The sequence below is a fragment of the Fulvia fulva genome, chromosome 2, assembly GCF_020509005.1.
Source record: "Fulvia fulva chromosome 2, complete sequence".
Lineage (NCBI taxonomy): Eukaryota > Fungi > Ascomycota > Dothideomycetes > Mycosphaerellales > Mycosphaerellaceae > Fulvia > Fulvia fulva.
Genome location: NC_063013.1, coordinates 1,182,150 through 1,204,912, shown reverse-complemented (window position 1 = coordinate 1,204,912; position 22,763 = coordinate 1,182,150). Strand labels below are relative to the sequence as shown.

Here is a 22,763-nt window from a genome sequence, read left to right as displayed (position 1 = left end):
TCGGTTCCAGCAATGAGCACATGTTGTCCAAGCGCCAGCCCTACTCAGAAAATTGCCAAGACCACGAATACTCCCTGAAGTCCGATCAACGAAGATCCGAGTGCATACTTGACCTTCGCACGCGAGGCAGCTGATCACCCGGAACGCCTTATTCTCCAGATACAATCCTACCTCCCACCTCTGAAGGTCAGATGTCGCAAAGACGCAACAAAGGTCAGCATTGCTTGCAAGACGACTGTGGGTCCAGACGTTTCCATGTCGGCGAGGACGGCTTCACATATTGTGATCAGGGACACCAGCAGTCAGAGGTGAGACATCGAGCATACCGTCAACGAGGCCTGATACTGATGGTTTCACAAACAGCTTGGTACCGTTGTCGCTGAAGACACCGGGGAGCTAGTAACGCGTGGCAAGACGTCCAGGAAGAAGGAGTCAGATGCCGAGTCAGTCACGAGTAAGGGCAAGCTCTACGACATGTCTAAGACCTAAGATCGAGGTCTGACTTGCCATAGCAACTGGGTTCAGCGGCGCTCGAGCATATGAGCATTATCTTCTCTGCATACAACTTGTCCTTCGCAAGCAGCTCAAGTGGCTGATTGAAGTGCAGAAGCTGCCCCAAGAACTAGAGGTCTGATTTCTTTCTCAAAACTTACAGAATGGGGCTGACTTTGACAAGACTCTAGTGAAAGACCTTTGGGCACTGAGACTGCAAAAACTACAGGACAAGGTATCGTACGACTACGAGACGGACACTGAAGCAGCATCCTCGCGCATGATGTTCAGCTCACAGTCTGAAGGAGAATCCGGAACAGATGTCGCAGCTTCAACTTCACAAAGGACTCGAACCACATCTCGCAAGAAGTCTCACGGTCCAACCCTGACCGAGCTACTCTGCTTGATACACACTGGTATTATGCTGCTCCGCATACCGCTCACTATTGCAGACTTACACCAGTGGGTTAGCAGAGATAGGCTGTTGTTCTATCGAGCAGCAAAGGAACTTCCCCTCTCGATGCGAGATCGCTTACCAGGTCAACTTCAGGAACAACTGGAACCTCAACAGCTGATAGAACCAGCTGCACTCCACCGAGGTGTCTTAACACTGCTGACCGCTCTTGACACCGACTTTGGTATGTTGGCGCCGCCACTCAATCACGCTCTGATTCTGTTCCGTTGGGTCAAAAAGCTTTGCCTGCCACTCGAAATCTATCTAGCCACTCAGCGACTTGCCCGCCTGTTGCACACCGACTTTTGCTATACGTTGGATGCCAAAGCTTGGACGAACATGAGTTTACGGTTCCCGGAGATTCGACTGATGGCCTTGGTTGTCATAACGACCAAGCTGCTCTTCCCGTTTGACGATCGAAAACGATATGCCAGATCTCCCAGCGATCTGTCTGCCCTCAGCATGGACTGGAAGTTGTGGGCCGAAAGTCAACAGCATGGAGATGTTTCAGATTACGACCTTGGTCGAGAAAATTTCCTAAGTTTCGAGGAAGCTTTCACCATGACTGAATCAAAGGGTCTTGATCTTGCTGAAGATCGTCTGGACCAGTATCTGGACTGGTTCGAGGACAATATCGCGTCTGAAGAAGTGCGAGAGCGTGGTCGCGCTGGTCGCGAAGCAGATTTCAGGAGAGCATTGTTCAGGATGTTCCCAACCCGGCCAACTCATGGCGGCCCACGTGCAGAGCCCGATATTCGCGCACATGGCAGTAGTTCGGCGGCTAAGCTTGCCCAAAGTCAAGGGGCGCTTCGTCCCAAGCGCATAGTTGCGGATGAGGCCTCCGATGATATTCCGCGTGCCGGTAGCGCATATCCGCACTATAGGTCCGAGGAAGAACTCAGTGGCACCACCAAGAGATTCTACGAAAAGGCTTCGCAATTGGTGGGGTACTCGTTGCATGGCATGGTGAGGGCGGTCTTCTTCATGGAAAGAAGGCTGGCCAGACACGAGAACGATCTGACAAAGTCGCAAAAGCAAGACAATTCGTCAACGTCAACCAAAACATAGGCTGATTTTACCACCCAGCGGTACCCTTTAAAGTCTGATCTGCAGCTCTTGCTTCTGTTTCTCCAGGTTTCTCGACTCCACCGACTCTCTGCTTCACGACGTTCGCTGGCGTGCGAAGCTTCCGACTCAATGTCGTCTATGTCGCAACTTCTGACGCCTTTCAATGAACATTCTCGCCACTATGTTTGCTGTCGATGGCACGGCGCGGCCTTTCAACGGTACGAGCCAAGATCAACAGCGCATGAATGTCGTCTCTTCTCTCGACATGACCAAAAACTACACCGCCCGATGTTGCAAATAGCGGCAAGGCGAGTGCCATCGGGCGGTCAACAAGCTGCGGTGAAGGACAGGTGCGGTGTGCCGAAGAATGCTCACTCGCCGTCGTCGTCTGGACAGGCTCCAGCCACAGGTGTAATCTCGCAAATGTTTTGAGATCCATGGCGAAGTCGTAACGTGATTGCAGAGAACGCATAGCGGCGGTATTTGGACTCTCGCCCACGGCACTGAGCAGTTCCCAGAGTGATGCCGATGTGCGCTGGCGCGCACCAGCGCTCTGCCACAGCCTCGCCCGTGCTAATCTGCAAACCCAGCTAGCCGTTGATCGTTCACGCAAGGCCTCAGCGCCGAACAAATGCCACATGCAGATGCCGTCAGTTACCATACCATGAGTTTGATCTCCAGCGTGGCCGTCCAGGTCCAGGCTGGAAGAGTAGTTGCTCACTGACGCGCCGGAGAAACCATCGAGTCAGGCCTGTCATCTAGCGGGAGGCTTTCCGGGCAAGGGCATCATGATAGTCGAGCAATAGCGCCGTTTGTCACGAACGGTGGCACAACATGTCATCCTGCAGAAGTCGCCATGCTGAATGTGCGGTCCAGAACCCTGTCGTTGTGTGCGCAGCAGCAGCATATACAGCAGGTAGGCTAGAGGTTAGGGCTCAACTAGTCAGCGCGCATAGCGGGTGCAAGACGTGATAGCGGACTGGCGATCGCGGGAGACGCTGCGTGGACCAGATGCGTTATACACCAAAGCAGACGGGCTGCGCTGCTCGATACAGGCGAGACGGCACCATAAGAGGCCACGAAGGGCGACAGCGCTGCTCAGAGGCTCAAGAAGGCGCCCCCGTTGGGGTAAGGTTTGTGCGAATGTGGAGTCGTTAGCGGTGGCTCAAGCGACTAGGGTGCGAGGTTCGAGGGGGCGTGCGTATTTTTGGCTCGGGGCTAGTCGAATGCTCGGATCTGTCCAACGTTCAGGTTTGCACTGCACTTCCGCCTACTTTCGAGCGTTCCGTAGGACCTGTACCTGCAGCAGCACTTGCACTTGCGGCTCTCGTTATGGGGCGTTTTCAGCGCCTCGCACGCTTGGGCGCTCCTAGAGCTGCTAGCCGATGTCGCGCCCAGTCGAGAGAAGCTCGCAGCTTCATCGGGCGATGGCAGCGTCTGCCGCCGCAAGGGATGGCGGAATGGAGACACACAGACACACTGCGACAGACACCTGGGCTTGGCCCCTTCGCGGCATCGCTGGCTGCCGCCGGATCTTGTCTTGTGCAGCTGACAGGGCGCCACCCGAGAAAGACCGATGCCTCGCCATTCCACACGCGCAGCACCAGGCGTGCCCGTTGCGGAGGGAAAGAGGCAATCATCGGGATCCGATCCTCTATCGCGTCGGCAGGCCGCCTTTAGTAGTGTTGATAAACTTTTAAGCTTCTTCGCGGACGGGCATCGGCAAGGGTTGCAGAGTCGGCGATAGAGCTAAGTATAGTCTGTTACTGACCGTCGACCAAAACGGAGAGGCCACTATGTTGTCCTTGTTGACCACTTAGCACTACTGCTGCTGTGCGCGACTGTTCCCCAAGGGCTTTCACACGACGCAATCTGGCGGTGCCATGGGATATTCGCCTGGCGTCATGGCCCAGTCAGCTACTGCAACCGCCAATTGCGCGCTTTGTATGGAAATGGCAATGCTATGCCTACCCTCCCCCCCTCTGCTGCTGGCCTGCCTGCTGCGTCCCTAAAACGTTTTTGCTTTGGCCTGCGCAGATACAGATCGCCGCCGTCGTCACTCGTTCGCAGGCATTCCTTCTGACGGCAATACCTGGCAATACCGCCTGCTGACATTGCCAGCCCGGCTACACTACATTAACATTGAATTCTCAATTTGCTCTACCTCTGGCTCGAGCAGGTTGTTGACGAAATAGCTACTTTCCGCCCAACGCACGCCTACCGCCTCCCGCAACCGCCTATTCCAGACATTTTGAAACATACTCCACGCTCTTGACTCAGAACACCGACGCGCTGGTTGTCATTCCTAAACCTGCTCCACCGACCTGGATGTCGCCCACACTGTACTAGCGCCAAGCTCGATCACCAGAGGGGCAGACAGCTTGCGAGCCTCCTTGACACAAGCCGCAGCTTGTGGCCACAGAACCGCGTTACAGGCGACTGGTAACGGTTTGTGGTACTCATGCACAACGATCGACAATCTTCAACTCTCTGGTAGCTCTCCGAAGAGCCCGCCTCACGCGGCAAGCAAGCTTGGGTCGTCAGGTGATATCGGCCACCCTCTCATACATACGACATTCCTGGCGCTCCATTGATCGAACAGCATACTACTGCCGCGACCCCGCTGCACTGGCAACCAACCATTCTTACGTGTTTGGTCCCAAGATCGCTAGCAAGAGCCGAACTGGTTGCTGTCGTTCATCTATCTCAAGTGAGGTTCGTTCCCCGACCTTCCTTGCATAAACACCTGCCCTTCCTTTGCCGCCTCAGTGTCTGGGTTCTACCTCTAAACCAGAGGCCATTCCGCGAAGCAGTGGCATGCGAACTCCTGGTTCCTCCAACCTCTGCATCATCCCGCACGATCGCCAACTCTGCCTGATGCGACAGAGCAGCTACCTGTTCAATGGGCGCGAGTGTCGAGATCCATAATCGATTGCTCTATCTGACTGCGACGACAGCCACCGACCCCACTGGATTGCGCGGCAAGCTGCGCTCCGTCGCAAGGAATCCTTTGTTCACGATCAGTACGATGAGAATGCAATTTCCAGGGCGAGCAACAAGCTTGGCCGATGCAGCATGCGCTAACCTCAACTCAGGTGTATTGATTGCATCAGCAAAAACATATTCGCTACAGAGCTGTCGCTTTGATACCGCGCTGGAGATCCGCATCGGGCGCCTACAGTAGCGGACGGCTGGAACCAAGGAGTTGGCTCGGGAAGAACCCTGCAATCACCTGCGAACGACTGCAAGAGCATCTGGACTGCCTTTCTGCGCCCAAGGCGTCGTTCTTTGAAGCGGCTGTGAGCTATCGGCAGGCCGGGCGTCGCAAACTGATACGCACATCCAAGGCGAACGCACTATTTTCTGCGTGTCTCGAACGGATAGCTGCGTGCATAGTCACCCCACCCGTTCACCACCCAGAGTATTGGCCCCTCTCGCAAGATCCTACACCTGCACTTGTCCAGCGTGGTACAAGTTGCAGCAGACTGCTCGATATCTGCATTCTGTTCGAAGCACAACACTCACGGCAGACGTATGCGTCAACAGGTAAGTCGCGTCCCGCAATCGTTCAGATCTGACGACAATGACTTGTTCGCGATCGTAATGGTTGCGTACATGAATGCAGCAACATGACAGACACTAATACGGCCATAACAGATTCAGCGCCGCGACAGCAAGAACTTCCTGGTGGTCGATGAAGACTGCGGCACTCCAACTTCCCTCGTCGAAAACTATCGGGCATACAACGGAAAAGGGCCATTGGCCCAGTCAGATCCACGGGAGTACCTGCTGTCGATGTCGGAGTACGACAAAGCGCAAGCTTACGATGTGTATGGTACGTACCTTCCCTCGTACTTGCAAGACGCCTTGTTGCCTGGAGGTCGGGGAAGCATCCGGTTGCGGCCTCTCCCGTTGGTGTGGATGCGGATTGAGCATGTGAAGAGAGGAACAGGCAGGTGACTGACAGTGACGCACTCTCACAGACTACCCAACAGCCACACGACAAGAACAGGGTCAGAACACCTATGGCGAATTTGCAACCCACCCGACCTACACAGGCGATTATGTAGCTGCTCAGGCGCAGGTACCATCTGGCCTCCCACAGTCATCCACCAATCTAGGTCTGGTACAACCTGCTGCGCAGTATGGCACGCATGATCCAACCTATTATGGTCAGCAGGTTAGCCAATACCCTGCATATCTGGAGCCAGCTCGTCCTCTTCCGGCAATTTCGCATTATGCGCCACACGGAGGTCAACAAGGCACGAAAGTCACTGTCCACTTCCAAAGCGTCTACGACTTTGACGCACCTCAGATCACGCCAATCATCATGTTTGGCAACAAGAGGTGCCAGAGTGTTCTGCAAAAGTCGTCATCGCAAGGCAACGCCTTCCAATACACCCTGGCGGCCGAGGCACCTACAATGAACGAGACAAATTCACCATCTCCAGTGGTTCCGCTCCATCTGGTACTCGATGATGGGTCAGTAAACTGGGAATCGCCCTCAATCGAGTTTGGAGAGTTCACATACCAGCCGGACCACCCAACTTACTACCAGCTCGACTCTCCTCAGATGCCCGCGCAACAATTGCAAGCCCCTCGAAAACGCAAATTGTCGACTGAAGCCTCACCGCGTCGTTCGCCGATCAAGAAAGCATCGATGTACAACCTGGGAGGACAACAATCCGGTTATGAGTCGATTGATGGCGCTTCGTCGTTCAGGCGGCCGAGTGTTCCAGAGATATCATATCATGATCGCCGCTTCAGCTCCGAGTATCAGTCGACCTACGGTGCTGCCATTTCTCGCGCTCCATCGACGCAATACTATGGCTCGGTCGGTCAGCCCACGCCTTCACTGCAGACATCGCACAGCCCCTCTTGGTCGTACCCACATGCGATGCATGCTTCTACTCGCAGTCCGTCTGCAGCCATGTCGGCTGTCAGCAGGAGTTCGCAGCTATTACTTTCTCCAGCGACAGGCCATCCGCCGCCACTCATCCGAACGTCGACATTACACCAATCACCTACCACACCGGGCGCCGCCATGACGACTGTTGCGACAGGATTCAATCCATACACAATCTACCCCGCAAACACGAAAGCAATGTTGAAGATCGATGGCGACCTCAACACTATGGCAGACAAGTGGACGCCGGAAGAATGGGAGACGAAGCGGCGCCTTGTCCAGTTTCGTCGCAGCCAAACAGGGAGCATCATTACCGCCACATTCGAGCCTGTCACGCTGGAAGATCGCATCCCAAACAGTATCTGTGTCAGCTGCATATGGTGGGAAGAGAAGCAAGAGTGTTACGTCACCTCCGTGGACACCATTTCGCTTCTGGAGTCGTTGGTGGCAGTGCGCTTCACGGTCGAAGAGAAGAACCGGATCCGTCGCAACTTGGAAGGCTTCCGCCCGGCGACAGTGTCGAAGACGAAGCAAGACAGCGAAGAGTTCTTCAAGCTGATCATGGGCTTCCCCAATCCGAAGCCGCGAAACATCGAAAAGGACGTGAAGGTGTTCCCATGGCGCATCTTGGCAACGGCTTTGAAGAAGATCATTGGCAAATATGCAAGTCATCCCTGCATTGCATGTGCACATGCACACCTCTGCGTACAGGATCCCAGCTAACTTACTCGCAGTCTGCAAGCTATTCGTCGACGGCTGGCGCGTTGCACACACCAAGTGCTTCGGGCTATGCTACAACCAGAGCTTCCGATGCCGGCATCGACCATCGAACGGCAGCCTCGCCGCGTTCGACCTCGAGCTCCGTAGCGTCGCATAGTCACGCATACGCGCCGCCGCCTCAGTCGCATCATGTATATGCGCACGGCATCGGGCCGTCAGCAGGTCCATCGGACATGAGGCTCGCCGTACCGACATCTGCAGGTGCACAAACAACGTCCTGGCACCAGCCGTCGTCGCAGTACTCCTCCGACCTGGCTGGCCGTGCGTGGGAATTTTCCGCCGGCTACCTCAGCGCACCAGCGACCGGGCTGCCAGGAAGCGCACAGGGCCTGCCAGGAACGGCGCAGTCGTACCCGTACCAGCGCGTCCCTTCTTTGACAGCGCCGACCACAATGCCAACCGAAGCCAGGTTCGTGCCCTTGCACGATTACGAAGGTGCAAGTCATCCGACGTCGACTTCGTAGACCTGAGGGTGTGTGGTTGCGTTCTGCACCATCCGGCTGGGCCCAACAATTGGTCATGCGGGGATCCTTCATCGCTCGGATCTTGTCGCCGAAGCGCACATCCTCGATCCTTCCCTTTGTTCGCCTCGCCCTCAGATGATCAACACGGCCACAAGATCTCATCACCCTCGGTCATCCACCACTACCACTACTGGGCTATGGTCATCTGCTTCGCATCTTTTCACCACTACTGCAGGAATAATCGTCTCCATGCTGCTTTGATCGAAGCATCATCATCATCAGGAAGACGTCAGCATTGCGACCGCGTTCCATCGTACACAACTACATCCACATTACAAGCATCGATACCCACCATAGACTTGCACCTTCCTCCACGGGACACCTGGCGCATGGCGCTCGCAAAGATACCCATTTGACTGCGTTTGGTTTTTCGAACATCATTATATCGTCGAGCGGGCGACATGGTCGCGGAGCAACAGCAATTGTATGGACAACGACAGCATCCTTTCTCTTCGCACGCGCAATTAATCTCCGATTGCTTTTGACATGACAAGCGACTGCTTCAGCACGCAATCTCATAGAGGGACTTTGTTCGGTTTAGCAACAAGATCACGTTTCTTCTAGACTTTGAATAATGGTGGCGGCGGCAATTTGAGGCGACACTGGTCGTCGCGGATGGCTGTATGATATATGACACCATGTGCATATTGTTGCGTCCAATCATTTCATCTTTGCCCATCAAGCTTATCTTCCCTTTTCCTGAGCATGCTTGCTGACCCGGCTCGGAATACCTTCAGCTGACCCTGGTAGTCTAGCTCCTCGTTCTCGGATTCTCAAGACTGGCGATGCCACCTGAGCTCTATGCGTGATCCTTCAACAAGACCCTGCCGAACTAGAACTATACGGCAACAGAGACCGGGACTTGCGAAAAGATATCCCAAACAGCAAAACACCGAAATCTCCCCCAGAATTTCTACCGCCACCAAGCCTCCTCGGCATTAACCAAGCTCAATGAAGAATGTGGAGAGAACGTATGGGGATCATTGGCGGCTGAATACAACGTGAGCTGCACGTGTGGATTATGAGTCTCCAAGCATTGCGTCCCTTCTCACCTGCTTGAAAGAGATAGATTGACCGCATCTCCGCAGACGTCCTGTCCCCCGACTGGCGCCCTCAATGCCGTGCGAAGGACAGCCCGCTTGTGGTGCTGCTCGACCATTGGGAGGATTGGTTTGGAGGTGTAACCGTGGACGGATGGCACGGCCTGCAGCATCGGCGGTAGAAGTAAGCTCAGCGGTCCTTCTGTGTTGTTCGTTCTTGTCTTTCTTGTTTGTTGTACTCTTGACTGTCACGAGTTTACAGTACTTGTCTTTTCTCGCGCTACCATCATGTCCCTCCCCGACGAGAAACTCAGCGAAGACCGTTTCGAAGAGAAGGAAGATCGCCTGCCTTACGGCTCAGACTACGCCGAAGACCCCATCCTCGAGTCCCGAGTAACGCGAAAACTCGACTTCCACATTCTCCCCTGGATCTTCACCCTCTGTCTCCTCGCCTTCATCGATCGCAGCAACATTGGTGAGATCCAAGTCCAATCATCGAAGCCCCCTCGCCCCTCCCTCACACACTGACAACAACTTCCTCCTATGCAACGCCAAACTCGACGGCCTAACCGACGACCTCCACCTAACCGGCTACAAATACAACGTAGCCCTGACAGTCTTCTACATCCTCTACGTCCTAATCGACATCCCCAGCAACTGGCTCCTCAAGATCGTCGGTGGAGGCCGGTACCTTCCTCTTCTAGCGATAGCATGGGGCATTGTCGGGACTTCTATGGGTGCTGTTAAGAGTTATGGCGGGTTGATAGCATGTCGACACCTCCTGGGGGCTTGCGAGGGTGGCATGTTTGGTGGCATTATCTTGTATCTGAGTATGTTCTATAAGCGGCATCAGCTGATGTTCAGGCTGGGAGTGTTGTACTGTGCGGCGCCTTTGTCTGGTGCTTTTGGTGGGTTGTTGGCGACTGGACTTGCTGAGATACGGTTTGGTGGCTACGACGGCTGGCCGTGGATTTTCTTTGTGGAGGGCTCGATCACAATCGTCGTGGCGATGGTGGCCTTCTTTTTCCTTCCGAATACACCTGGAGGCGCTCGCTTCCTGGCGCCGGAGGAGCAATCAGTTGCAGCGCGCCGACTTCAGGCTGATCAAGGCGCTGCCGCATCTGGGCGAGTCGAGGAGGAACACTTCAATTGGCAGGAGGTAAGGTTTCCTTTAGCTGTTCCTGCCTACATCATTATTGCTGATTGTCTCAGGTCCGATCTGCCCTTCTGAATCTCAACGCAATCGCCATGAGTATCAACTTCTTCCTGATCCTAGTGCCGATCTACAGCTATTCGCTGTTCTTGCCTACCATCATCAAGGGCCTGGGATACACCAGAGTCACCGCTCAGCTCTTTACCGTGCCGCCGAACTTCCTGGCATTCTTATCTGTGCTGGCCTTTGCGTGGACCAGTGATCGGATCAAGATGCGAGGGCCGCTCATCGTGCTGGGTCTATCGTTGGCGGCAGTCGGGTACATCATGCAACTTGCCAGTCAGCAGAACGCTGTCAAGTATGCTGGGACGTTCTTCGTAGCAGTCGGGGCCTTCTCGTGTTCCCCTCTGGTGCTCGCCTGGCTCTCCAACAACCTCGCTCCACATACGACGAAAGCGACAGGTCTTGGTTTCCAGGTTACAGTTGGCAATTGCGGTGCCTTCGTAGCGACGTTCACCTACTTGGCGGAAGATGCTCCCAAGTATGTGACAGGACACGCCATCAACCTTGGAGCGATTGGTCTCTCGCTGCTGTTGACACTTGCAAACATTGCATACGTGAGGTGGGAGAACAATGCCTGACAATCCGGGAAGCGAGAATATCGACTCCAGCGAGCAGACGAAAGTCAGCTGGGCCACTCACATCCTGACTTCAGATATACTACGTAGTGCTATAGCTTAGCGATATGTGTAGCGCCAGGGTCCAGAGCCTGTTAAAGCCTTAGAGGACCTGATCGGGAAAGTGCGATTAGGTTGTGTTTAAGCTTCGATATTGCTAGTCAGAGTCGATAGTCACCAGCCACAGCTTCAGTCCGTGCGAAGCTTTTCGCATGCGCATGCGCCATCGGCGGTTGAGTTTAATCAATAGTGCGAACGGCTGCAAGCATCTTCAGCGGACGTCGTTCCCAGCGGCCTGCGTCAACGCTTACACAAGAGTATGGACATCGCTTGGCGCAAGCAATCTTGACTCGACTGCCAAATCGTGACTCGATGAGATATTGTCGGTTGCTGGCTTCCAATCTCCCGTCACTCGTGTTACAGTAGATTTTCGATAATTTGCAACCAGAGTTCGATAACAACACTGCTCACTCGAGCTTCTTTCCTCAGAACGTGTCATCCTCGACATTATAAGCTCGCTTGACCACGCTTGGGCTGGGCGTCTCGAAAGCTTCGTCATCATCATAGCCCTCGATTTCGTCTGTGCCATCAGCGCCCGCAGTGAGGAGCAGATCGTCGACAATCTTCTTCGAGGCTTCGCGAGCCGGTGTCTGCATCAGTCTCGACTGGGGTACGTGGAACTGCATGGTCTTCGGGGGGCTCATCTCTGCAAGATCGTCATCTTCGTCGCTGTCGTCAAAGAATTGGCTGGCACGAGTTCGCTCCTTGGTTGCAGCGTATGCCTTGTCTGCCGGCGAGAAAAGCTGCAACCCGGTCGACGTCTTCGGCACCATGAGTGCACTCTTCTTCGCAGCAGGGGTCATGACAGAGACACCGGGTGTTCGTGGACCAGGTTTCGCTGGAGAGAACAGTTCGCTCCTCAGTTGAGGCGCAGCTACCTCCGGCGAGGACTGTGGTGAGTCGTCCCATGGAGATTTCTTGGTAGCAGTCGCTGGTGTCGCTTTGGTCGCAGAAGGTTGAGCAGCTTGTCGCTGCTGGCGCTGCGTGTGCGGCGTGGCCTGTATGCGGTAGTTCTTGTCCAAAATCGCGCGATGCATGACTGGATCGTTGTTTTCCTGACGCTGGCTGTGGTACGCGGATGGTTGGAAAGCCGATTCTGGCTCGAAGGGCGACGAGTCGAACTTGGTGGCAGATGCCATCCGGGGAGTGCTCGGCTCTTCTGAAGACGGCACTCTGGCTAGCGGGTGGCTGCCTGTGTACTTCCTGGGTGACGGCGATCGATGTGATGATGTCGCGCTCCTGCTGCTCTGAGCTCTTGCTGTGCCATTGGATCTCTTGGACGTTGACGGCGGCAGTTTCGGTGTAGTCTGCACGCCGGTGACCTGTGTTGGCGACTCGATGCTGAACTCTTCATCGTCGCTGGCTTGCTGCTGCTGTAACTCGGCACCCGTCACTGTGCTCTCGTCTTGGTTCGTAGGTGTTTGGAAGGACTCGGTGACTTCGGTGTTTGTGACTGTCTCATCGTTGTTCTCCTCGTAGCCGGAAAGCGAGACATTGGCAGACGCCTCGAAGAATTGCTTCCAGAACTAGTATTCGTGTCAAAACAGTCTCTGCATTCAATTGTATAGACATGCATACCTTTGAGCCCTCCCAGACCTCGTTGCTATGCTTTGCGTACTCCTCGACGATGGGCAGGATGCTGGTGGTGACGATGCGATGCGCCTTGCTGAAGTTGCTGTCGATCTCCTGCAGCGTCAACGTGATCTGCTGTTCCAGTCTCTCCAGCTCCTCGGTGAGCGTCAGACTGCGCTGTGCTGCGGGTCTCGACATGGTGTACTTCAATCTTCTCGGTGTTTTCGCTGATGTTTGCTACGCGACCGAGGAGACGCGCAGCGAGCGGGGGTCCATCTTTCCATTCACTTGGCTTGGCACTTTACAGCTTCTCGGTCCAAGATCTGCCGCCATCGTGTCCCTCCTTCTCAACAGCTACAACAAAGCAAACATGCGGAGCTCGTGGTAGCTCATCACAGCTCCGAGTGCTCGAAGCAATGGATGAGCTAGCTCTACCTGCCTCCATTGTAGCATGAGCCTCACGGCACGGGTACTCCTCACGTCTCCCCTCATCACGTTCCACATGCACGCGAGGTGGGAGCAGCATGTGGCAGTTGAGGCGAGGCTATAAATGTGTCCGAGAGGTAGGGATGTGTTCATATCCAGTCCTGGTCCTGACCTGCTTGCATTCCTATTTCAATATCTCCTCAAAGAATCTCCGGCAGAAGACATAGTGGAGACGACCAAGAAGTCACGATAAACAGGCACTCCCATCCCGAACTACAGAACCGCTCATTGAGAGCTTCAGTCGCGGGACCATTCAGCATGAGCAAAGTAGCAATCGTAACAGGCTCGAGCCGTGGCATCGGCAGAGCAATCGCCATCCGAATCGCCCAGGACGGCTACGATGTCTGCGTCAACGACATCGAAGCCAACAAGCAAGGGTGTGAAGAGGTTGCACAAGAGATCCAAAAGATGGGCAGGAAGTCATGCGTTGCCACAGCAGACGTTAGCAAGCTCAGCGAGGTCGAGGCCATGATCCAGACCGCAGTGAAAGAGCTTGGTAACTTGAACACCATGTAAGTCTATCTAGTATGGCTCAGCATGGGGAACGAGATGCTGACATGTCACCCAGGATCGCCAACGCAGGAATCGCTCAAGTAAAACCCCTCCTCGAGCTAACCGAAGACGACTTCAAGAGAATGTTCGAAGTCAACGTCTACGGCGTACACAACTGCTACCAAGCCGCCGCAAAGCAACTAATCAAACAAGGAAACTGCACCCCCTCCAACATGGGTAAACTGATAGGCGTAACATCCTCCCCCCCCCTCCCCATCAAAAATCAACCCATAAATCCTCCCGCTAATACTCCTCCTCCAGTGCGCCTCCATCGTCGCCTTCAAACCCTTCGTCCTCCTCTCCCACTACAGCGCCTCCAAATGGGCCGTCCGCGGCCTCTCCCAAGCCTACGCCATGGAAATGGCCGAATACAACATCACAGTCAACGCATACGCCCCAGGCATCGTCGGCACGGCAATGTGGGACCTGATAGACGAAAAGCTCGGCGAGAAGGATGGGAGGAAGAAGGGTGATACTATTAAGAAGTACACGGAAGAGCTGATTGCCCAGAAGAGGACCAGTGTGCCTGAAGATGTGGCGAAGTTGGTGTCATTTTTGGCGGGTCCGGATTCAGATCATGTGAGTAACATCGTCGCTTCTGTGCCTTGCTGTGCGGGAGAGTGACTAATATGACATGCTTTCCAGGTGACGGGACAGACACAAGTGAGTAAATCCTAGGGAGTACATACAGTTGCGGCGGAGCTAGCAGTGTCTCAAAACTGCTCACTTGTCTAATACGCACGACAATGCGCGCAACAGTAGGCCCCTATAGGGTCGTGCTGAGAGACACTGCTAGCTCTGTTGTAATTGTATAGCTCTGCGCTTCTCGTCAATACGACGTACTGACTCCCTTATGTTTAAGGTCGTTGACGGAGGCATTATCTTCACATAGATCGGTGGGCACAAGAAGCTTCGAGAGCTCTGGAGGACGTGCCTACGTTGTTATGATGCATAACACACGCCTCGGCAAAGATCGCTGATATGAGAGGTGGTCTGGACGTAAAAGATACGCTTCCATTGTCTATCCACTGTATGTCGTCAAAGAAGTCCAGTCCATTTCCACACACATCACCATCACCACCTCATCCGAACATCATCGTCCTCATTGTCTTGCGTCGAAAGGAGTGTGCGTGATAGACCCAACAAGCATGCCACCTCTTGCACCAGAAGTGAACAGACAAGACCATGTCAGCGCATCCCTCAAAAAAGCCCCAGTCGCATCGCATCGCATCGCATCGCAGAAAACAATCAGCGCAAAGTGGTATATCCCCATCGCGAAGCTCCATCCGTCCCAATCAGATTCCATATTGCAAACAAGTGCGCAGGACACCAGCTTTTCTCTTTGGCCCGTCAAACATGGGTATTCTCGTTGTTGTTAAAAGGAGGGAGATAAAAACAGCAAAACATAACACAGCGCGCAAAACAACAAAAGCTTTCGGTAATCAATGCGTAGGCCCGGAGGCCGGGTATCCTGAAGATGTACTCGCAGAAGTATTGGTGGCCGCGGTGGTGGTCGAACTCGGACGCGAGATCGGCGCCTGCTGACTTTCCGTCGACGTGGAGCTGCCCTTTCCGTTATTGCCTAAGAAACCATCTTTGTGGGCATCGTACTTGGGTGTCACATCGCCGTTGGTCGAGCTGGCGCCGCCGGTCGCGCTGCCGTGTTGGACCATACCGAGACCGGGTATAGGTGTCGTTAGAGAACTCGTAGACGCATTACCATTTGCGCCAAAAGGAAAGTTTGCCTCAAATGCGCCTGAAAGAGAATTCGATGAGGTGTTTGGTCGGGAAGATCCGCCAAAAGAACCCCAGCTGTTAGCATGGTTGTGGCCGTTCTGTTGATCGTGGTCAAGATCGATGCCAGAGTCATTCCAGGGATTGCGATAGCCAGAATCACGAGACTCCATGCTAACGAGAGATGCTTTCGAAGCGTTGCTCGAAGCATGCATGAAGAGTGAAGCAGGTGAGTTAGTTCCGTTCTTCCTGCGGCGCTCCATGAAAGAGGTGAAGGAGGACATGCTGCCTGGCTTTCTAAGCTTGTCGAATATGGAGCGTGACGAGCTGTCGCCGCCGTCGAAGGTCGTGCGGGTTGGCGACTCGGTTGACAATGGGGCCTCTGCTCTTTGCAGAAGCTTCGACTCGAAGTAAGGCATGTTGTCTTCAAATGAGTCCGATTTCGGCCGAGGAATTGCACCTTTTACTGCAGCGGCGTCCAGACCACGGGCGATGAACGGCATGAGCAGGAAATCGATGGCATCCTTGAGCCCGCCAGCATTGTTGCGGGTGTAATTGAGTTTCAATCGTTCCATCGTGACCGTTTTGTCATCTTGCTTCTCGGTCCTTGGCTCACAAGCCGTGACCTCAACAACATACTGATCTTTGAGCTTACGAATGGTGTCGTCGGTGAACTCCTTGGATGTCACGAAGCTTCGAAGTTCGTCTGTTGAAGGAAACTCAATCTCGTGACTTTCTGGCACCATGCCCTGGAATCGATGTTAGTATCAGCAACTCCTCGAAACGTGGTGGAAGTACGAACCAAAAACTCATCCACAGCCTGTGGCACCTGATACTCAGGACCAGAGACTGTAATGATATCGCTTGCTTGCTCAGTGCCAGGGAACGTGATCTTGCAATTCCACTTCTTCTCAAGCTCTTCGATCTCGGGCATTCTCGCAATGAGCTCGCGGTGAAAGAGACGGTCAACAGGGATTTGCTCAGAAACGAACTCCGCGTCAACCTTCTCAACCATGTCCATGATCTCTGCCTTGACCAGCTCGAGGTTGTCGGCGTTGCGAGCCGGTGTACGGCAGATGACATTGTCCACTTTGATATCATCGTCGTCCTTGCCAATGCCGCCTCGATCCATGGCATTGCTGAACTTGACAAACACCGAATACTTCTTCATGATTCGCTGGATGTGCTGACCGCCAATGCCAATGATGCGTTTGTGGTATTGATCAGGCACATGGAATGAGATCGAAGCTGGCATCTCCAACTCAACCAGGTCCAGTCCATTCTTTGTCGCTTCGTACCGTGCTCCGCGGACATCGATGTAGAAGTTGTACTCGTTGAAGCCATCAAACACAATCTGCACATTGCTTTGGCTCATAATTTTGTTGATCTTGCCATTCTTCTTGCCACTAACAAACTCCTTATGCTCATTGGCAAGCTCAACCTTGACGCGAAGCGTCGATTGCGCCTTTTTCACGAAAGGCAGAGTATTGATGATGGACATGGCTGCCTTGACAGCATCGTCGCTGCCATTAATGTGAAAGTTGAGCTTCTCAAAGGTGATCTCTGCTCCAGAGTTGATGCAGATATCGGGCAGCATAGCACGGATGTCCGAAGGTGTTGGCTGTCGCTGAGACGGATCAGGGTGCGTGACCCACCAAGAAGCACTGTAAAACTGCCCAGCAAGGCCCATGATTTCGCGAACGGTACGCTCCACGTTCAAGATGTCAGTGGCCTGCACTCGCAAGACACCACTGTGGTTGCCGAGCGGTGGGAGTAGCACGTATGAGCCATTTGCCTCGATAATCCTGCGAATCTTGTCCAGTCGCTCCAGCAGGATGTAGTCCACCTTGCTGGTCGTGATCTGCACGTCTTTGACAAACGTCTTCGTGCTGAGAACATGGTCATGTAGCCTTTGCTTCGCCTGGAGAATGCTGTCCATCTTATCACCCGTGATGATGATCTCGTCCCGGCTTCGGAGTGGAACCGATCCTGGAGGTGTGTATCCGAACACGGTTGGGAACATCGGGGGGAAGTATATGGCCGTGCCAGTGGCAGACTCAATCAACTTGATATTCCTTCTGTGGCGTCCGGATATCAGACTGTGCAGAGAGAGCTCAAGCCGAATGGTATCGACTAAACGCTGGAGAATCTGGTCAATCATGATGAGCAGTCTCGTCTTCGCGTTCTCCGAGCTCTCATTGTCACCGTAAACATGTATCCTGAGTCTGTTGTCCATGCTCTTCTCCATGCCACCACTGAAGCTTGCCGAGTCCGAGTCTTTTCTCTTCGCCTTGGACTCGAGCAGGAAGATGTCGGCCTTGGTCTGATCGGCGATCTCGTCCATGTGGTGCAGAATGTCGGCTCTAGCGCCTTCCTGGCCTTTGGGGAACACGATCTCACGGTCGATATCAATGGACTCACAGCGCTAAGCAATGTCAGCCGTATTTACTTCGGCGCACGGTACAGCCATACTCACCAGCGTGATGGGCGTCTCGTTCAAGACCTTGGCCCGCATCTTGTGCACTATGTCGGAGTCTCCTGATATGCAAACATTGGTGACGAGAGCGGTCAGTGGACCACGCTGCATACCGGGCACAGGCTTCGGCTTCGAGGACGTGACGGTGGCCTGGAGCCGCTCCCCACTGCTTTCACTCAGCTGCCGGCACAGACTGCGCAGGTTCTCGACATTCCGCGTGTGGACAGGCAGCGCGTGATTTGGGGCCTCTTCGGCGCCCTCGGGATGGATCCATCGCTGGTAAGCGCCGGTGCTGCTGTACAGGATGTCCTCCTTGTCCGGACCCGGCAAGTTCGAGCTGAAGGGCACATTGAAGGACAGGTTGACGGGATGACCGGGTACCGCCGGGTTAGGGCTCATGCTGGAGCCGGCGAGGGAACGTTTCAGCATCGGATTGTGGTTGTCGGGCTGCTGGTGCTGGTGTTGGTGCTGCGGACGTGACATGCCAAAGGTCGGCTGCGTGACCCGGTCCCAGCCATGCCGCGCTGAGCCTGTGAACTGCGAGATCTTGTGCATGTCCGCCTGCGCTCATGCACCGTCGATGTCGTGTCGTGCGCGCGTAGAGTAGCGACGAGGCGCCGTGGGAGGAGGAGCGAAGGGCGAAAATAAAGCTGGAGTCGAACACAATGCACCCAGCCGCGGAAGGAGAGGGTTCCGCGCGGGGGGTAGAAGAAGAAGAAAGCAACGAGCCTGCACACGCTCACTGACAGAACATGATGGGAGAGGTGGCAGAAGAGTGTTTGGTGATAGCGCAGTGATGGATGGCCAGATCATGAGGTTCCAGCTAAGGCACTGCTAGGCCCAGTCACGTGCAAACTATATCTCCGTGCATCCTTTTCTGCTCCGTTCCAGCATCCGTCTCTTGTTGACGAGGCTATCTAACATACCGGCGTGATTCAAGTTTAGTGCACACACATCTCAGTGCCTGCTCGTCATTACACGCCTTCCACTGCGTAGTATTGGCGCTAGGACTCGAGATGGTCGCACCAGCACTTGTCTTCCCGAGACCTTTTGAAACAACAACATCGTCAACAGAAAACACGTCTGCCATGACCTCGAGGACATTGAGTTCGTGGTCTGTATTCTGGCAACGACTAGCGAAACCTTGTCCCTCGGCAACTTCCGAGCCCTACTAATATAATAGCTGAATATTAATCAATTTGCGGTAAAGCTGCTCTTAGCGCTAAGTAGCTAATTTTTACCTACCTACCTACTTTCTATTCTACCTATCTATCGATATGACCTTATTCTCTTAATATCGCGCTATCTACTATAATACCTTATAGCGAACCTTAAGGATCTTTAAGAACGCTTCTTCTACCTTAATAACGTCTTATCTCTCTCTATAAAAGAATATAATACCGGTATTAACCTTACGAGTAATATCTATAGTAAAACCCGGACCTAGCGAATAGTAGACCCGAATAGTATTAAGAAGTAATATTAGCGCTATAAGGAAGGTAAGCGTGATACGGTAAAGACGAAGAATAAAGACGATATTAAGGATAATAAGAAGAATACTATTACCGGTAGGAGAGATAAACTATAGATAGCTATCGTTAAGTAGTACGCGTTTAGCTTTATTATAGATATCTAGTACCTTGATAGTAAACCTATATCTATATCTAGAAGGGCTAGATATATTAGAAGTTACTACTATAGCCTAGAATACGTAGACTATTATAGTAATAGTAACTATATTAAGGAAGCTATATAGATAGATAGATAGATTTATTATTCCCCTGTTCTAGGACCCTATTCGGTCTATATAGGTATATATCTATTGTTATGTACAAAGGGAAACCCGAATAGGTAAAAACCCTTCCCGCCCGACTTCTCCTTATCTAGATTAGCTTTCCCTCTAAATATACGTAGTCTATATTACTACCCTATAAGCCCCCGCTCCTAGCCGGTCTCGTCGCGCTACGCCGTGTCCTCTCTTCCTATACTACTCCTACTAGGCGGTACTATTCTAGCCAGCCCTTCTCTAGTATCTAGTTTATAATACGCCGTAGGTCCTTAACGTTATTAAGAAGTACCCTAATTGTCCGGTTCCTCGCCTTTACTATCTACTCCCCCCTTCCTAGCGACTACCTCGGACAGACGAGGAGTACGTACCGTATATTCTAGGAGTAATAGCCGTAGGGGTAGCTAGTATTCGTATATTCTAGAACCTTCCTCTATAATAGGTACCCCTAGAGGCCGATATATTACTAACGAGCTAAGGGCCCCTTTAGACCCTGAAATTTGCGCGTTGAATCTCGTTAACCTTTAACGGTTAATTACGTAGCGGGGGTGTATAGGGGTACTACTAAGATATATATAGTTAGGAGGCGACCTTAGTAGGAAGGTAGGATTTATAAAGAATCTCTCTATAAGACGAAAAGACGGGAATCTAAAAATTTCAGATTTATTATCTTTTAGGATTACTTTATATATTTTACGGCCCGCGGACCGGTAAGTACATACACCTACGCGTAAGCTATCCTAGGGTCACTAGGCGCGCCCTTATCTACTAGGGTAGTTAGTCGTCTATATTTTAGTAGTTAATAAGGGGGGGTTCAAGTATATACTCGGTAGTATTATTAGTACATTTTAGTAAAATTAAGGTCAAGGTCGACTCGAACTCGAAATCTTAAGGTATTAAGGCACCTAAGGTCAAGGTTCTTAGTATTAAGTAAAGTAAGTATAACGTTACGAGTAAGGTTACGGTTACGAATAAGGTCATAAGTTTTAGTTATATCTTTATCGAGATTCGAGTCGTTTACTAGTATTAGAGCTAGCTAAGAGTTACTAGAAAGTCTAACAAAGATATATAGGCCTTATAGGGAGGCTATAATCCTAGAAGGGATAGAAGACTCGGATAGCGATAAAGATAATACCTCGGAGGCTTTAAGCTCTAATAAGGGTAAGGAAAGAGTACGACGAAAAGACTAAGAAGAGGATGACTTAAATAAGGGCACTATAACGTTAGGAATGCCCTATAGTCCGGATGCGATAGTAGCCTTGTTTAGCCGTCTTACTATTACTATAGAAAATGTAGGACCTCGCTCTCCTACTCTAGGGAGTCCGGAAAACCCCCTCTTTAAAAGTAGGAACGCTACTAAGTTCTAGGAGAAGTTCAATAATCTTATAGACTAGTATCTACTAAGGCTATTAATTAAGAAAGATAACTTCTAGGGTCGTTTCGAGCGTAACTACGAGACTACTATCCGACGTTTAGTAATAAGGTTAGAGAGATAGTAAGTAAGGCGGAGCACCTTTAGGAGGTCCTTCTTAGCTAAATTCTCGAGATTCGATACCTATTCGATATTAGGAAGTCGAGAATATCTTAAAGAGATAGTCCGGGCTAAGAAAGAGAAAAGCCCTAAGGAATAGGATATAAAGGAGTTTATCCGTCTCTACGTAGCCTCTAGTAACCTAATTTATCCCGAAGACCTCGATAATAGCTCCCGTAGCCGTCTTCTACTTTAGGGGCTCCTAGAGTTAGTTACGAAGGTAGTTTATAAGAAATATAGACTCTGTCCGAAGTAGCCTAAGAAGTTTCGGCGCTTTTAAAAGATATTAAATAGGTACGAGTTACGTAGTAGTAGAAGACGGTAGATTATACAAAAGACGAAGAAGGACCTAATAGGATAGCGTGTATCTATATATAGTATCGCCGGTGTTAGTATAGGTAGATGCTAGGTGTCCGGATATTTACTAGCCTATAGGCTAGCAAACCCTAGTCACGTGATCTAGTCACATGATATACCTATACCTATATACTTGTCCTACGGCCTATATGTTCTCAACACTCCTACTAAGGCTATATAGTCTCCTACAATCCCTTTATGTAAGCTAGAGCTACCTTATAAAGTTTTGGAACTACTAGCTATTAAGGGGCTTTATTAACCTATTAGTAGCTATGTCCTTTATATAGTAGTAGTCTACTACAATCTTCTTCTACTACTAGAGATGTCTAATATAGTTATATATAACATCAATATGCTTTGACCTTTTATATATATAGGCATCTTTAATAAGTATCAAAGCGGCTTAGTTGTTACCTATAAGCTTAACTAGCCTTAGCTCGTTAATAGTGCCCTTGCTTACCCTTATACTCGGCTAGAAAGAGCTCTTTCCTACTAGTTCTAGGCACCCCATTTCCCTAAGGACAGTAGCAAGAAATTGTGACTACTTTACGGCTACGTTTATAGCTATAAACTTAGCTTCTATTATTAATATTATAATAGACTTCTGCTTCCTACTTATCTAGGATATAGGTGATCTATAAAGGAACTACACGTATCCTAGAATTGAGACTCTATCCACTTTGTCTATAGCGTAGTTAGAGTCCGAGTATCCCTAGAGATTGCCCCCTCCCTTTCTATATATAAGACCTAGGTCTAGGTACGACCGTAGGTATCGGGAGAGCTTCTTTAAAGCCTTTATATACTGCTACGAGGAATTAGCAACATATAAGCTAATTCTTCTAAGGGGGAATGCTAAGTCTGGCCTTGTTATTATTATTGGCTACATCTAGGTACTATTATAGCTCTAGTAATCCTATTTGTTACACCTCTTATCTATAGGTGCCGTAGGTACTAAATGCTCGTAGCTCTCTATAGGTAAGTAGGTTAGCGTAGCCTTCTCTCTAGCTATGTTCATCTTGGCTAAGTTAGCGTAGATATAGTGTCCTTGATTAAGCTTTAAAGTGCCTTAGGACCTGTCTCTTATAATCCTTATTCTAAGGATCTTCGTAGGTTCA

General features: G+C 51.7%; 6 protein-coding genes across 6 annotated transcripts; 4 read left to right on the top strand and 2 right to left on the bottom strand.

Annotated features, from left to right (window-relative positions):
• Positions 1 to 191: 191 nt before the first annotated feature.
• On the top strand, positions 192 to 2,014 carry CLAFUR5_02616 (RNA polymerase I-specific transcription initiation factor rrn7; the record flags this gene model as incomplete). Its single annotated transcript, XM_047901764.1, has 4 exons — positions 192 to 308; positions 364 to 460; positions 513 to 628; positions 677 to 2,014. 4 exons carry the CDS (start codon positions 192 to 194, stop codon positions 2,012 to 2,014), a joined length of 1,668 nt encoding a protein of 555 aa, XP_047758657.1.
• Positions 2,015 to 5,548: 3,534 nt separating this feature from the next.
• On the top strand, positions 5,549 to 8,164 carry CLAFUR5_02615 (uncharacterized protein; the record flags this gene model as incomplete). Its single annotated transcript, XM_047901763.1, has 4 exons — positions 5,549 to 5,560; positions 5,672 to 5,849; positions 5,998 to 7,583; positions 7,655 to 8,164. The coding sequence occupies 4 exons, from the start codon at positions 5,549 to 5,551 to the stop codon at positions 8,162 to 8,164; spliced, it is 2,286 nt and encodes a 761-aa protein (XP_047758654.1).
• Positions 8,165 to 9,552: 1,388 nt separating this feature from the next.
• On the top strand, positions 9,553 to 11,058 carry CLAFUR5_02614 (uncharacterized protein; the record flags this gene model as incomplete). Its single annotated transcript, XM_047901762.1, has 3 exons — positions 9,553 to 9,657; positions 9,752 to 10,423; positions 10,477 to 11,058. 3 exons carry the CDS (start codon positions 9,553 to 9,555, stop codon positions 11,056 to 11,058), a joined length of 1,359 nt encoding a protein of 452 aa, XP_047758655.1.
• A 521-nt stretch (positions 11,059 to 11,579) lies between these two features.
• On the bottom strand, positions 11,580 to 12,924 carry CLAFUR5_02613 (DASH complex subunit ask1; the record flags this gene model as incomplete). Its single annotated transcript, XM_047901761.1, has 2 exons — positions 11,580 to 12,680; positions 12,733 to 12,924. 2 exons carry the CDS (start codon positions 12,922 to 12,924, stop codon positions 11,580 to 11,582), a joined length of 1,293 nt encoding a protein of 430 aa, XP_047758660.1.
• Positions 12,925 to 13,470: 546 nt separating this feature from the next.
• Positions 13,471 to 14,656, top strand: CLAFUR5_02612 (L-2,3-butanediol dehydrogenase; the record flags this gene model as incomplete). The annotated part of the gene is made up of 4 exons (XM_047901760.1): positions 13,471 to 13,724; positions 13,781 to 13,955; positions 14,026 to 14,343; positions 14,627 to 14,656. 4 exons carry the CDS (start codon positions 13,471 to 13,473, stop codon positions 14,654 to 14,656), a joined length of 777 nt encoding a protein of 258 aa, XP_047758661.1.
• Positions 14,657 to 15,206: 550 nt separating this feature from the next.
• On the bottom strand, positions 15,207 to 18,529 carry CLAFUR5_02611 (uncharacterized protein; the record flags this gene model as incomplete). Its single annotated transcript, XM_047901759.1, has 3 exons — positions 15,207 to 16,247; positions 16,301 to 17,923; positions 17,975 to 18,529. 3 exons carry the CDS (start codon positions 18,527 to 18,529, stop codon positions 15,207 to 15,209), a joined length of 3,219 nt encoding a protein of 1,072 aa, XP_047758658.1.
• Between the last annotated feature and the right edge of the window lie 4,234 nt (positions 18,530 to 22,763).